Source organism: Astyanax mexicanus, chromosome 21 (genome assembly GCF_023375975.1).
Source record: "Astyanax mexicanus isolate ESR-SI-001 chromosome 21, AstMex3_surface, whole genome shotgun sequence".
NCBI lineage: Eukaryota > Metazoa > Chordata > Actinopteri > Characiformes > Acestrorhamphidae > Astyanax > Astyanax mexicanus.
In genome coordinates, this window is record NC_064428.1 from 16,031,877 (window position 1) to 16,046,343 (window position 14,467).

Genomic DNA, 14,467 nt, shown 5'->3' on the forward strand with positions numbered 1-14,467 from the left:
TCTGAGAGAAAGATGTTTTTTTAATTCAATGGAAAGCAACAGGTGTAGTCAATTATAAGTTTAAGATTTTTAATCCACCTCACTGTGATCTATAGTCAGTGTTCTCAAGTCACACTGACACACGCATTTCAGCGAGTTCACACGCTCTCACCTGCGCGCACCCACCCCTCCGTTAGATACAGATACAAAACCTGCGCGCCCAACCCCCGCCCCCCCTCCCCCGTTGGACAGATAAAAACAGTGATCACACTCCCGCCGACACTCAAAACTTGAGAGCCCTGTCTATATTTCTATAAATCCGTTTTCAGTTTCTCCTCCGTGGTTGAAAGGCAGCTGTCTCTCACACAGCAGAACTGAGGGCGGGGCTGCGCTCATGCAGCGGCTCTCTATTTAAATGAATAGGATGCGCTGTGTTGGTGCCGCGCCATTTGCGTAGCGCGCTGCGCTATTTGCGTAGCGCGCGCGGGAGGGATCGTCGATCCTCTTTTTGACTTCGATACTCGAGACCATGACCTCATTTCGATTCGATTTCGATAAAATATCGAGATCGTGACACCCCTAATTTCTAGCGCAGTAAAATGTGCCAAAGAGTCTAAAAGTTGCCGTAATTAAGGAGTTTAATATTAAGAGACATCATGAAATTAAACATCAATTTGAAAAATCTTAGTTTACACAACACTGTCAAAGATAAAGATAGTAAGACAAGTAAAATGCTGTGTAAATGAAATAATCAGGAAAAAAGTATTATTTAAAGTGGTATATTTCATTATTTGTTTTATTACAGAGTCTGTGGCCCGTGACTTCAAATATATTTCTCATTCTGGCCCCCAACAAAAAAAGTTTGGACACCCCTGCTGTAGAGTGTTTTCAATTTGTGCTTCATGTGCTCCCTTTTGACTTTGAGCACCTGCCCCTCCAAAGGTCTCTGCACAGCCCTGATGCCGGGTACCCAAACCTTGCATTAGATTCTTTTCCAATTTTGTAATTCTAAAACTGTAACATAGTAATCTTTATTTAATTCCTCTCTTACAAGAGAAAATATGGGCCTTTTTTTCATTCCAAGCGAGCTGATACTGCACATGAGCAAAATCACACCCGATCTTAAGATAAAACCGAGCTGTTGTTCTCTGTAAGGTCACCCTCACACTGCTCTGAGCTGCTGCCACGACTTCCATCTACCTGACTTTCTCTCCTTTTATTGGTCCAGAGCCGTCCATTACCAAAGTACACACAGATATCAGTTACTACACAGTCATTAAACCCTCGCACCTCCTCGCACACACACTCTAAAGGTCACCAGGCCTGTGGGTGCAGACTGATAGCAGGCAGCATGGGGCTCGGGCAGGTGTGCGCTGTCTACGTCCTGCTGAGCGCATTAATGTGTGGAACCCTGTCCAAAAAAAACGATGAGCCAATCCAGGAGGATAAAGACGTGCTGGTTCTGACCGAAAGCAACTTCAACCGGGCGCTGAAACTGCACAGCCAGCTACTCGTGCACTTCTGTGAGTAAGAGTGAGGGCTCACCATACATTCTTCTTAGAGCTGCTGAACCTCAATGCAGAAAATCATGAGAATGTAGAGTAGATTGAAATTCTTGTAGTAGACTATACTGTTAAAAATAAAGATGTTTCACAGGGTTTTTTTTTGAAGAGTGCCAAGGAAGATAGGTATTTTTTTTTTAGTTCAATAAAGAACCATTTCAATAAAATCATTAGTAAATTCTTTGTAGAAGTCTTTGGCATCACTCAAAAAATGCTGGTAGCACTGTTATTTTTTCAACAGTATAAATTAACATGTAAGATTAATGTGTTGCTTTAGAGAACTAGAGCATTTTAAAGCATTTTAAAGTTATTTGAAGTGTCATAGAAGATACATTTGGTTCCAAAAAACATTTCTAGAAGAGATGTAAGTGTGAACAACCTTTAAATTGGTAAAGCATGTTCTAACACTCTTTTTCAGACACCTAAAGTGGTTCTTCTTTTTTGGCATCACGCAAAAAAACCCTTGGTAGTATCTTTATGTTTTAGAGCATTAATTTGAGAATTGTAGTTTTGTTCTCTACTATACAAGAAGAGATATCTGGGTACCTAGATAACCTAGGAGGCAATGTTTAAAAAGTAAAGTTAGACATCTGTCCAAAACCATTAAAGGCTTCTTGTAGTTTCAGATGAACACAATTGACTATACTGTTAAAAATAAATATTTTACAAAGGGTTCTTTTTGGAGTGTCAAAGAAGACACATTTTTTGTTCCATAAAGAACAATTTCTGAAAGAGATGCAAATGTAAAGAACCTTTAAATGTAAGAACTGTACATACTTCCTCAGTCATCTAAAATGGCTCTTCTTTGTAGCACTTTTTAGCAGTTATATGAGTTGAAATTTGTATGTGTAAGATTAATTAGCAAATATTGTTTACAAAAACTGTTTTGCCACTATGATTGAAAAACATTAAGAGCATTACAAGCATTACAAGCTTAAATATGCAAAGGGAATAACTTGGCTGATTAAAGCACTAGATTATTGGTCAGAGGTCATGGGTTCTATACCTGCATCTATGTTGCCATCATGGATGTGGGCCTTGAGTGAGGTTCTGTGCTGCAACCTTTTATACTGGTTTATGCAAAAAAAAATTGGGGGGTTGTTCGAGCACTATATCATTGATCACAGGGTTTTGGGTTCTATATCTTTGAAACTGACACTGCTGTGTCTGGACGGAGGCTCTCTGCTGGGACATGCAAAAAGAAGTAGTATGTGTGTGAATAGACTAGAATAGAGCACTGGATTATAGATCAAATAGTTGTTGGTTCTATAACCACATCTGTGAAATGTCTCTTTGATGGTTAGAGCACTAGATCAATGGCCACATGGTTGTGGATTTGAAAACTGTATCTACGATGCTGCTATTTTTGGGGTCTTGAGAATATTGATCACAAGGTTATGAGGCCTATGCTCACATCTGTGAAACTGCACTTTCTGGTTCTTGAGCAAGGCTCTCTGCTCCACCCTTCCAAGATTAGATATAAAAATAGAAGTATCCAAGTTGTTAGAGCACTGGATCATAGTTCAGAAGGTTGTTGGTTCTAATACCACATCTGCAAAACTGCCACTTTCTGGTTCTTAAATTAGGCTCTCTATTCTCTCTGTAGCAAAGATAATTATTTGAGTGGTTGGAGCACTAAACCATTGTAAAACTTCCACTGGATATGAAATTTGGTTGATTAGATTTCCAGAACACAGGGTTATGGGCTTGAGTTTCACAGCTGCAGTGCTGCCACCTTTGGGTCCCTGAGCAAAGCACTTAACATTCAAAGGTATATAAAAAAGAATAACTTTTATTAACACTTTTTAACCAACGTGATTTGAGTTTTTTTACTGCTTAGAAATGATTTGTGAAATAAAAAGTTATTTAGGTAAAGTTTTATAGAATAAAAATAGCAATGTTAAACAGTATTTCCAATACTTGTATAATAATATTTCTTATTTTATTTTATTTACTGAATCTTGTTTTTGTGTGTATTACAGACACAAAACAGAATTCTTATATTTCTTTCATCACTGAAACATAATTTAGGTCTGAAAGGGTTAATGTTGAGAATGATTGAGTCTTTAGTGGTATGAACATTGGCCGTGGCTTCTTAGTGCTTCTTAGCTGATTAATGTACCAGTAATTGTAGAGCCTACATTGTAAAAAGATAGATCCTTGTTAGGTTTAGGATACAGTTATCTCTGTTAAGTTTATTCTCCTGTTGGATTCTACCGTAAGTCTCCCTGGATTTGTGTTGATTTTGTAATGAGGTGGGATCACAGGTTATCTCACAGTATGTTTTGTTCTACTTGTGATGATTTGATGGCTCATAATGTTCTTTCTGCAGATGCTCCTCTCTCTGGAGAGTCTCTCGGCTCTATATTGGAATTTGCTCAGGCAGCCAGTGAGCTGAAAGAGGCAAATTCGGACGTGAAACTGGGAGGACTGGATGTATCTAAACAGAAGGACCTCGCCAAGACCTTAAATGTCACCACTGTGCCTTCTGTACGACTCTACCTGTCCGGAGACAAGTATAACCCTGTTTACTGTCCAGGTACGTAGAGGGACGATTTTTTAACTTAATTGTAAGATTATTATAAAAATAATAATTAGGAGATTGAGAGTGGGGGTAAATAAAAATAATCCTGGTTTTAATCACAGTTTTCATGCATCTTGGCATCACGTTTTCCTCCACCGGTCTTACACATTGCTTTTGGATAACTTTATGCCACTCCTGGTGTAAAAATTCAAGCAGTTCAGCTTAGTTTGGTTTGATGGCTTGTGATCATCCATCTTCATCTTGATTATATCCCAGACATTTTCAATTTGGTAAAATCAAAGAAACTCATCATTTTTAAGTGGTGTCTTATTTTTTCCCAGAGCTGTAGTTGTATTTCGTAGATATATAGAGCTTACGACTAGCCTCTCGGTTCAGTCCAATTAAACCAACCTCAGGGGTAAAACATTTGCTCAAACAAACTTTCCATCAGTCGCGCACTTAACAGCTTGATTTAGGTGCTTGGCAGGAAACATGCAAAAGGCATGTGATAATTCTCTTAATTAATCATGGGTGTGTTCTGGGCTTAACATGAAATAAACCAAGATAGCAATTAGCATCACACTGTGCTGTTCTGTTCTCCTTCACTGTTTTACAGGCGAGCAAGGTCCACACACACACTACAGTTTTACTGCTGCTGTAGGTTTTTATACCATTTGTTTAAGCACGTAAATTGTTTATTGCAATAATTCCTCAGACAGTATGTTGTCCATTAAAAACAGACCTACTAATGTAGGCTGTGACCAAATAGATTCATATTTATATTTTAGGGTACTACTGAGTACATCAGCCTTTTTTCTGAGTGTTTGAATTGTGTAGTTATTTATTATCAATGATTTCTTAAAGAGCAACATGCTTTATCTAATTTTAATTAGAATTCATCTTTTGTGTACTGAGTGTTCAAATTCACTTGTGTTTCTACCACTATTTAGTTGCTCCCTATATAGCACACTACTAATGAAAAAGAAGGGATCTATTTCAGTGACAGCATTATTTTATTAACTAATTTTAAATGTTGTAAGGTTAGTACATTTTTAATCTACTTACTGTAAATTGTTTTTATCTCAACTATTACAATAAAAATTGGCTACTTTGTGTTTTAGTTCTCAAGAGCTCAGCCTCCATTATATCATGGCTCAAAAGAAGAAAGGGCCCTAGTGCTGACCTCATCAAAGATCTCAGCCAATTAGAGAAGTTTACAGCAGAAGACGATCTGGTCATTCTTGGATTATTTAAGGTAAGATTTGTTATAAGATGATTTACTAACTGCTCTGTGAACTTAAGAATGCTGTAGAAATCTTGTTTACTGACTTGTGCAATGTTCCATGGAAGCTAAAGAATGCTGCATTGACCTGCATTGGATTTGGATCTGATTTCTTACAGAGTCGTTTGTTTTTTTCATATTGACAATTCTACAAAGTTGCTGCTGATGACAATCATTATCACAAAGTGCACTGTCCACTGTGGGTGGTAGTGCCTTCTATGATTTCTAATACCCACATGTGATACTGTGGATCAAGAAATGTAAACTGCCTTCGCAACTTTAGAAATGGAATGTCTGATGTCAGATAGGAATAACATGTACAGTTGGGATCTGTTAAGCATGGTGGTGGGAGCATCATTCACCACAAGTTCATAAGTTAATTGTCCAACAGTGACTTTTGATAATTGATGGATATCTACAAAAATTACAACTAGCACAGTGATTTATGATTATGATTAGAAAACCTACCAGAAACATCAAAACATAAACCAAATCATTGTTAAAAATCCTTTTTAAAAGATTTACTGTATGTATGCTATAACGTATTTTGCCCAAAACAAAACAGTTTAAAAAATAAATGAAAGCCCATATATGCCAATGATATTTAAGAAAAAAAGAGTGGTCTGGTAGTATTGTTTTTTGCATTTGCCCGATTTTTATATATTAACAAAACAATATACTATAAAAAACAACATTTCTCTTACACATGCTCTGTGCAATTACACATTCTCACCACAGTGGTCTCTAAATCCCCTGTCGCTTTTAAATAATAATTATAATCATTAACTTTTTATTTGTTGCTGTATTTGCATCCTGTTTTAGATGCTTAATTCTGAAAGTTTAGCTTGAATTTGACACTTGGATGTTGTTTATCGGTCAATAATATGTAATATCTCTTTAATATGTTAATTTTAATTGGTTTTTACCAGGGATATTTAAAAAATATCCCTTTGTTAAGCAGAGAGTAACACACTGGTCACCACCACAGTGACTGAATGAACATGATTTAACTGTCTGTGTTTTTATTGATGTGTTCATGTAGGATGTTGAGGAGGGGGCAGTGAAGGTGTTTTATGAGGTGGCAGCTGATGTTCCTGACCTGCCCTTTGGTGTAACAGGAAACGAGCAGGTCTTCAGCAAGTACGGTAGAACTGAACATTCAGTGCTGCTTCTCAGAAAGGTAAAAACTCATAAATCGACATAAGTAAACTGATGAAAATTACATAAATCCTCTGGTCTATTGTTGTGTTATCCTTTCTATTACAACTTAACTCTCCAGTAATCAGTGTCAGCACTTTCAGAGAGCATATAAAGGGTAATAGCTGACTGTATATAATACAGTCAGCTGTACCCATATATACAGCATATATGTATATTAGTGATGTAGTCAATTACACAAAAAAGAAACAACTTTTTCCTCCTCTGAAGACGTAAGACCTTTAATAGTGTGTACTTAAAATAGATTAAATAATGAATCTAAGCTTGGCAACATGAAATTATACTTATACAGTATTAGTGGTGTCAATTGCTTAAAATAATATGTAATTAGTTACATAATATTCTGTGACTAATCATGATTAAAATCATGATTAAGAAATTCAATTTGCTGGAATGATTTTGGTAGGGAGAAAAATGATCATAAAGTTTGGTATTTTTTATTTTATGACAACAATATTCTTTTTTTTACAGTCAAAAATGGCAGAACATTTTGAGATGACCAGCGAAACGGTGAAAGACGACGTCATTCTTTTCATCAGGATCCATGAGATGCCTCTGGTGACAGAATACAATGGCAAGGTACGCCACAAAAAAAAAAATCCATATATTTAAAATTTCTGCATAATCTGAGCTGTAAACGCAGTCATTGAAAGTTTTATACAGATCACATACAGTATTTTGCTTAAATTTACCAAAAAAATAATAACACATGTTTACTAGGGACAGGAGTCTCACATTTAGTTGAATAAACCAGCAATTTTTCAGTATCCCTCATCCCTATTCATATACAATAAAAAAATAGTAATAATGCGCTCCAGATTGCTGCAAAATGAAGCATGTTGTTTTGTCTCATGCAGATATGTAAATGATTACAGGTGTGTTTTGGTTAGACAGGCTATGTTTACATGCAGCTTAATAATCTGTTAATAATCAAACTAATAGCTTAGTCAGAATAGGGGGGATGTTTGCAGACGGGGTACTCACTATATGAACTGCATGCCACTGGGAAACATGGTTAGTTAGCCAGTTGCTATTGCTCCTCTCACGCTGGCTGACATCACATGATGCTCGTTGTCATGGATACGCGTACACTAAGTGATACTACACATGCGTGTCATGTTCGATCGGATTACTTGTAGCGTAAATATAAATGGAGAGTTTACTCACATTACCGGGGAACGTGTTCAAATAAACACCTCAATCAGATTCTTGAATCAGAATGAACTTATTCAGGTTGGAGGAAAACTTTGCATGTAAACATAGCCATTGGGTTTTGCCACAAAAAGGTGTAAAATTGCTTGTCCCTCTCCTCTATAAAATGTTTTTGGTAGTGCACCTCTTCATGAGAGATTGTTGATTGCTGAACATGCCTATAAAATGCACTCAAAGACATTTTCACCCAGTTAACAGAGAGCACATCACTGGACTAAGAGAGGCAGGATGGTCATTTCGATGAATTGCTGTGTGTCGTGAATAAGAAACCTAGACTGCTATAAATTAGAACTGATTTGTGTTCAGACCACAACCAATTCAAAATGACAGAAGTATTGTAATCCAAGTAGAGTAAAATAGGTTTCTGCTTTCTGCTGCAGTGTCTGCTGCCAATTATCTCAGTTGATCTGATTCAAGAAACAAATATGATCTCTCTGCAGTCTGAGCCTAGCCATAAATTCACTTATACCTTCAGTGCACTTATTCGATTTACCACCACTATAAACAATTCATAGTGGATCGTTTCTTAAAACTGTCAGACTTCAAAGACTCCAGCTAAGTTTATTTGTAGACAGACAATTTAGAAAAATTTAGTAAAATTCCCTTCAAAAAATTTACTTAAAAGGTATCTGAGTATTTCTTTTAGCACAAATTTTTTTCTGGTTATTTTCAGACATCATCGAAGATCCTGAGCTCTGTAGTGCAGAATCACTTGATTCTGTTCATGGACAAGGCTGGCAAAGGATTTAAACAAACGTATCGCGCCTTCAAAAGCACAGCCAAAGAGTTCAGAGGAAAGGTATGGATACAGTCTTTAACAGATTTATACATGTAGGACTTCATTTGTAATTTTATTATTTATTAAGGACTAGAACTGTTTTTTTATGTGTTACATATCAGTATGACTGTTAATTTAAACCTAAAATCAGAAACGTTTGGGACAGTATGGGAAACGCTACAAAAAAAAATTGTGTTTCTTACATTTACTTTGACTTTTATTTGATTGCAGACAGTATGAACCCAAGATATTCAGTGTTTGCTCAACTTTATTTTATATGTGAATAAACAAAACAGTTGGGATGGTAAAGCACCTACCTCTTTTTTGTAATTTTGCCATTCCTGCACATGCTGACATCACCTGTTCGAAATCAGACCATTATTTGTTTTCTTTTTACCTCATTACTTACAAATTGCCCTGACCCACCTGTTTTGCAATGGTTAATGCTGTCATCAATTAAATAAATGACAAAATAAATATAACAGACACATAATTTTCCATATTGTCATAACTTTTCTGATTTGGGATTATACCTCTAATCAGCTAGAATAATTGTTAATTCACCACTTCTCCAACAGACTTAATTTATAATTTTTTATAGAATTGAGAAAAGTTAACAACAGATGACAGCAGCAGTATTATCTGCGTGTTTAATGAAACAATATTAAGGAAATCATTATTTTAGGTTCTGTTTGTGCTGATTGACTCGGGGGAGCCCCGAAATGGACGAATCATGGAGTATTTCCGCGTAAGGAAAGAAGACGCACCGCTGGTTCGCATGGTTAACTTGACGGACAGCTTCCAATATCAGTTACCATCAGATCTGATGGACATTCAGACATTTACTGACTTTATTGAAAGTTATCTACAAGGGAAGGCTAAGGTATGTGTGGTTATTTCTCATGCAATTATATAAATAATTCTTTTTGTGGTGGTCTATGAGGTGTTAGTGTGTGTTATGCTACTACAAAGTGATTTTTAACCTTCTGGAACCTGGCGTCCACATCACATTTTTGGTTGTCTAGACCACAACACTAAATGTTGCTCTACAAGGGCCTGGTGTGATATGAGGCCAGTATACTGCCACCTAGTGCCAACTTTGTTATATCTTCATGTTGAAGCAGCACCTCAAATGAGCCATATTGCTCAAAGGGGCACAACTGTTGTTTCTACTTTTGTTTTGCACACAGACAAAATAAATGTTTTACGCATCTTTACTAACTGCAGTTTCATTGTGTTCTTTTAAAATATAAAACTAAAATCCTCATACGTGGACATCATTTTTCTCAGAAACCACATCATGTAAAAAAGAAAAATAATAATGCCATGCAAAAGTTCTGGTCTTAGGAGGTTAAATAGTGTGTTTAAATACTCACTACGTATTCTTTTAGACACTCCTACTTAGCTCGCCCATCATGTTATCAGTGTAACTTCAGAATGAAGAACTTTTTGGATTGTTTTTGGGTACAAAGCAGCACAGACTAAACTCTTGGATGCAGAATGAAGGCAGCTGTGTTGAGAAAACCAGGCTTAACCTGGTTTGTATGCATTCTGTGCCAAACCAGGTATCATCTAACCATATGTGGTCAAAAAGACATTGTCATTCAGCTGTGTGTATGTGTTTGTGTGTGTTTTCTGTACAGCTAAAGCTACAAAGTGAGCCCGTCCCTGATGGCTGGGACAAGCAACCAGTAAAGGAGCTGGTGGGAATGAACTTTGAGAGAGTCGCCTTCAACCACGAAAAGAACGTCCTAATCCTGTTCTGTAGGTTCCTCACTTCTTCTTAAATTTAGATCAAGATTCAGGACAGTTAAGTTAATACAACTAGTTACGTACATACGATGCATCCAAATCTTGCAAAGCCAAGATAGTATTCATAGTATTGATGCATTAAGATTAGATCCCTAAATGGTTTGGGGGATTGGATGTACAGTTCTTAGGAAACACCTTTAAATGATTATTTACTGACATTTAACAAACTAAAAGAAACCCCAACATTAAAGGTGAAATGCAGTGTGAAGTTGGGCTGTAGAGAAACATGATAACGAGTACAAACTTTTTTTTTTATCAAATAGCCCACCTTTGTCTGCATCCCAGTATTCCGTAATACAGTACTTTTAGTCAATGCTCTCAACAGCCCTACAATGCTAGTGATAGAGGCAAAAAAATCTCCATTAATAAGCTTAAAGTAGCTCCACACTTTATTGGTAGAATTTCGAGAGCCCTGACTTTTAGAACAAGGCACTACTAGAAACAGGTTTATTAAAAACACTGTTTATACACACAGTACTTTGAGGTAGTTCTTTGACCACCGCCATCTTGAAATGTCACGTTATTGTGACTGACGAGCGAATAAGTCGGTTAGGGGAACAGATAGCAAAATTAATTCAGTGGAAATACATGAATTCCAGCTGTTGCTGAAAATATATATAATAAAATAGAATTCATTTTGCAATCTGTTCCCCTACCCTACTTATTTGTTCATGCTTGTCAGTCAACGTATTGTCACTTAATTCCAAGATGGCTGTGCCTGGAAAACTAAGTTCGAAGAACTTCAAAGCTCTCAGTGTCTCTTTTTTTTTAAATATCAGGGACTCAGAATTCTACCAGTGAAGTGTGGAGCTACGTTGAGCTTGTTAATGATGTTTAAATAGGGATTTTTTTGGCATGAGCAACTCTATGCTCCTTTATCACTTCTATTGTAAGCCTGTTGGGAGCATCGGCTAAAAGTGCTGTATTTCGGAATGCTAGGGGGGAACAGAGTTGGGCTATGTTTTACTACACCACAAGTTTTCACTACACTATTTCACACTGCAATTCTCCTTTAAACAACACCAGTCAGAGCTACCAGAACAGCTTCACTGTGCCACGACTGGTACAGTACTGCTACTGGTATTATAACACCCAGTTTGTACAATGCCCCGTTGCACTAAAGATCTCACAACCTATTTTTGTTTTTTCAGATTCCCCATGGAGTTCAGATAGTCGTGCACTGTTCCCGTTGTGGGAAGACCTTGCAGAACACTTCAGTGACAGTGAAGACGTGGTAGTTGCAAGAATCGACATTACCGCAAACGACGTGAACATTCGGATGATGGACAGATACCCATGCATTAAAGTATTCCCTGCTGTCTACGCTGAGAGGGTAAGATCTATCTGGAGCAGTAAACTGACCTTTACATACTTAAAACTATTTATTATTCTCCCCAAAAGGGGTCAGTGTATAGGCAAGTAGTGCTAGTCTTAAATAATTAAACAAGGACGTAATTTCAAACAGGTAATGTCAACAGGGGAAATCATGATTTGGTACGAAATCTGTATGTATGAAAGGCTGAGAGTTTAAGGAGGAAAGGAGAAAATCTCCAGTTTAAAAACAAATGCCTGAGAACATTATTGAAATGTTTTAGAACAATGTTCCTCAAGATTGAAAGGGATTTGCTCCTAGAGCATACTATCACTAAACAGTTCAAGGAATCTGCAGGAATTTCAGTGTGTAATGGACAAAAGTTCAAGCATATACTGAACACCTGTTATCTCCGATCCCTCAGAATCAAAAAATCATCATTCAACAATAGCTACCACAGGATCAAAATATTACTTTGGCAAACCTATGTCAAGCATTACGATGCAGAGTTACATTCATAAATACCACTTAAAATCTTACTGTGCAACACAGAAACCTTTGTGTTAACCATGTTCAGAAGTGGTGAAGAAATAGACACAATACATAAAATATCTGGAGGGGGTGCGGAAGGGATTATGGGAGCCCACCCTGTTGGAGAAGTGGGTTGTTTTCAGTGTGTTTATGTTACTGTTTGTCCCATGTTTCATGTCATGTTTACCCCCCACTGTTTTAGTATTATTCATGAAGTTATCAGTAATGTGGTTGTTTTGTATAATGCCTCACCCTGTTCTCTGTGTGTGAGAGTGGGGTTAGCTGTGCTGCGGCGGTAGTTAGTTCTACTTCTGGTGGAATTCTGTGTAAATCCAGCTCTTAGCGCCCTCCTCAGAGCAAAATAAAAAGAGCAAGAGAACACTGAAATGAGTCTCGCTGGTTTCCCTTCCTCCTCCACGCCACAATATCTACAATAAAATAAAAGTCAAATTAAATGAAAACCATTATTTTTTTCCCATACTTTTTCCATAACTTTTTCAGATTTGGGGTTGTAGTTAAAAATAAAAAAAGTTTCCTTAGTGAATGATGTCAACACACGTGTGAAATCTTTTGTTTATTATTTTGTGTGTAAATGTGTCTCTGTGTAAATGTGTCTCAGGTAGTGTCATATTCTGGTGAAGCAAAGCTGGAACCGATAGTTGAGTTTGTGAATGCAGAGAGTGAGCGTGCCAAAGTGGACAAAGCCAAGGTCGGTTATTATTCATCATCTTCAAATGTTTCTACTTCAGGGTTTATTTATATAGATAGAATGCAAAGTAGTCCGTGTGCTGCTGATATGACAGTGTACATTTGCTGTGGGCTCAAAATAACTCAACACACAGACCCAAACCCAGTTGAACATACGTTTATTCTGGAACATCCTCACATGAAAAGGTGGAGGAGCAGAAGGTCTCTAACATCCACCAGCTCTATGATTCGTCATGGAGGAGTGGAAGAGGATTCCAGTGGCAAACTGTGAAGCTCTAGTGAATTTCATGCCCAAAAGGGTTTAGACAGTGCTGAAAAATAATGTTGGCCACACAAAATATTGAAACTCTAGGCACAATTTGGCCGTTTTCACTTTTGTTGCCAGCAGTGTAGACATTAATGGCTGTGTATTTAGTTATTTTGAGGGCACAATAAATTTAAACTGTTATACAAGCTGAACCGTGACTGCTTTACATTGGAACAAAGTGAGGGGTGTACTTGTGAGGTACTGTATGCATTTTTTAATGGCATTTCACACATTTTTAATGCATCTGTGTTGATTTCTAGGAAGTGATTGAGAGGAAGAAATACCTGGATGCCCAGAAAGAAGCTGCCAAAGACGAATTATAGAGGAGAGACACCCTGACACCTCATTTACACAAACCACCCATCTTTGACTAGCCCCTATCTATGGATTGTCTCTGGTTTGGAAATTCAAGTACGAGTAATAAAATGAATACAAAAAAATTATTTTTGTTAAATTGGCTTATATGAGTTGTCACAAATAAAGGTGTAAAAATATTTGTGGGAGTTTTCTCATTGTTTTGTTTCTTCATATAAGATTTCTTTAGGGATCGCTAACTTGATTCTATGATTTTTGTCTAGGAACTTTTAGTGGTCTCCCTATTAATTCTTTTATTAAGCCAGATTTACACTATGCGATAACAGATTCTCAGTCTTGCAGTCTTTCTAGTCTGCAGATTAATTTAAATAACTAAATCTAAACAGTTAATTTCCCCTCTAAAACAGTTAAAAATGAAAATAATGATTCTAAACACAACTTACAATCTACAATAGACTTCTTCAAAAGGTGGCAAGACGACAACTATGATCCTCACAGTCACCCTATCTAAACATCATCAAAACCTGCAGATAGACTTTACCTCATTAGGGTTAAATAAGTTCTGAACATTTATAGAAAATCCAAAATTGAATGAGTTAAATTAATTTAACAGCTCATTCATGTGTTTTTTTTTTCTTGTTATTTTGATAAAGACACATGTAACAAAACATATTAACAAATAATTATAATAATAATGTTGTCTTAGAAATCATGTCAGAACGAGTTATATGGAATGTAAAACAACAGAAAAATACTTTAACTTAAAGGACCACTATGTAACTAATTTTCAGTAGTAAATGATAAAATGATCAGGATGTATCATTAGATATTAAGGAAACATGTTGAGTGAAAGTACTGGCAGCTCTTGTCAGCAGGGCTTCAGCAGTACGTTCCTATTTTAAATGCGCAGGCCGTCCCGGGTTTTGT

The 14,467-nt window shown here is 36.8% G+C and overlaps 1 protein-coding gene across 1 annotated transcript; it reads left to right on the forward strand.

Annotated features, from left to right (window-relative positions):
• Nucleotides 1-1,257: 1,257 nt before the first annotated feature.
• zgc:136472 (uncharacterized protein LOC678514 homolog) lies at nt 1,258-13,719 on the forward strand. The gene is made up of 11 exons (XM_007238142.4): nt 1,258-1,502; nt 3,874-4,080; nt 5,187-5,320; nt 6,390-6,527; nt 7,037-7,144; nt 8,451-8,576; nt 9,241-9,438; nt 10,199-10,319; nt 11,519-11,700; nt 12,830-12,919; nt 13,486-13,719. Exons 1-11 carry the CDS (start codon nt 1,331-1,333, stop codon nt 13,546-13,548), a joined length of 1,539 nt encoding a protein of 512 aa, XP_007238204.4. The 5' UTR covers nt 1,258-1,330; the 3' UTR covers nt 13,549-13,719.
• Nucleotides 13,720-14,467: the final 748 nt, after the last annotated feature.

Coding starts and splice junctions, on each gene's coding strand:
- zgc:136472 (XM_007238142.4), top strand. CDS start 1,331: ATGGGGCTCGGGCAGGTGTGCGCTGTCTACGTCCTGCTGAGCGCATTA. Junction 9,439..10,198: donor ATCTACAAGGGAAGGCTAAG/GTATGTGTGGTT, acceptor TTTTCTGTACAG/CTAAAGCTACAAAGTGAGCC. Junction 10,320..11,518: donor GAACGTCCTAATCCTGTTCT/GTAGGTTCCTCA, acceptor TTGTTTTTTCAG/ATTCCCCATGGAGTTCAGAT.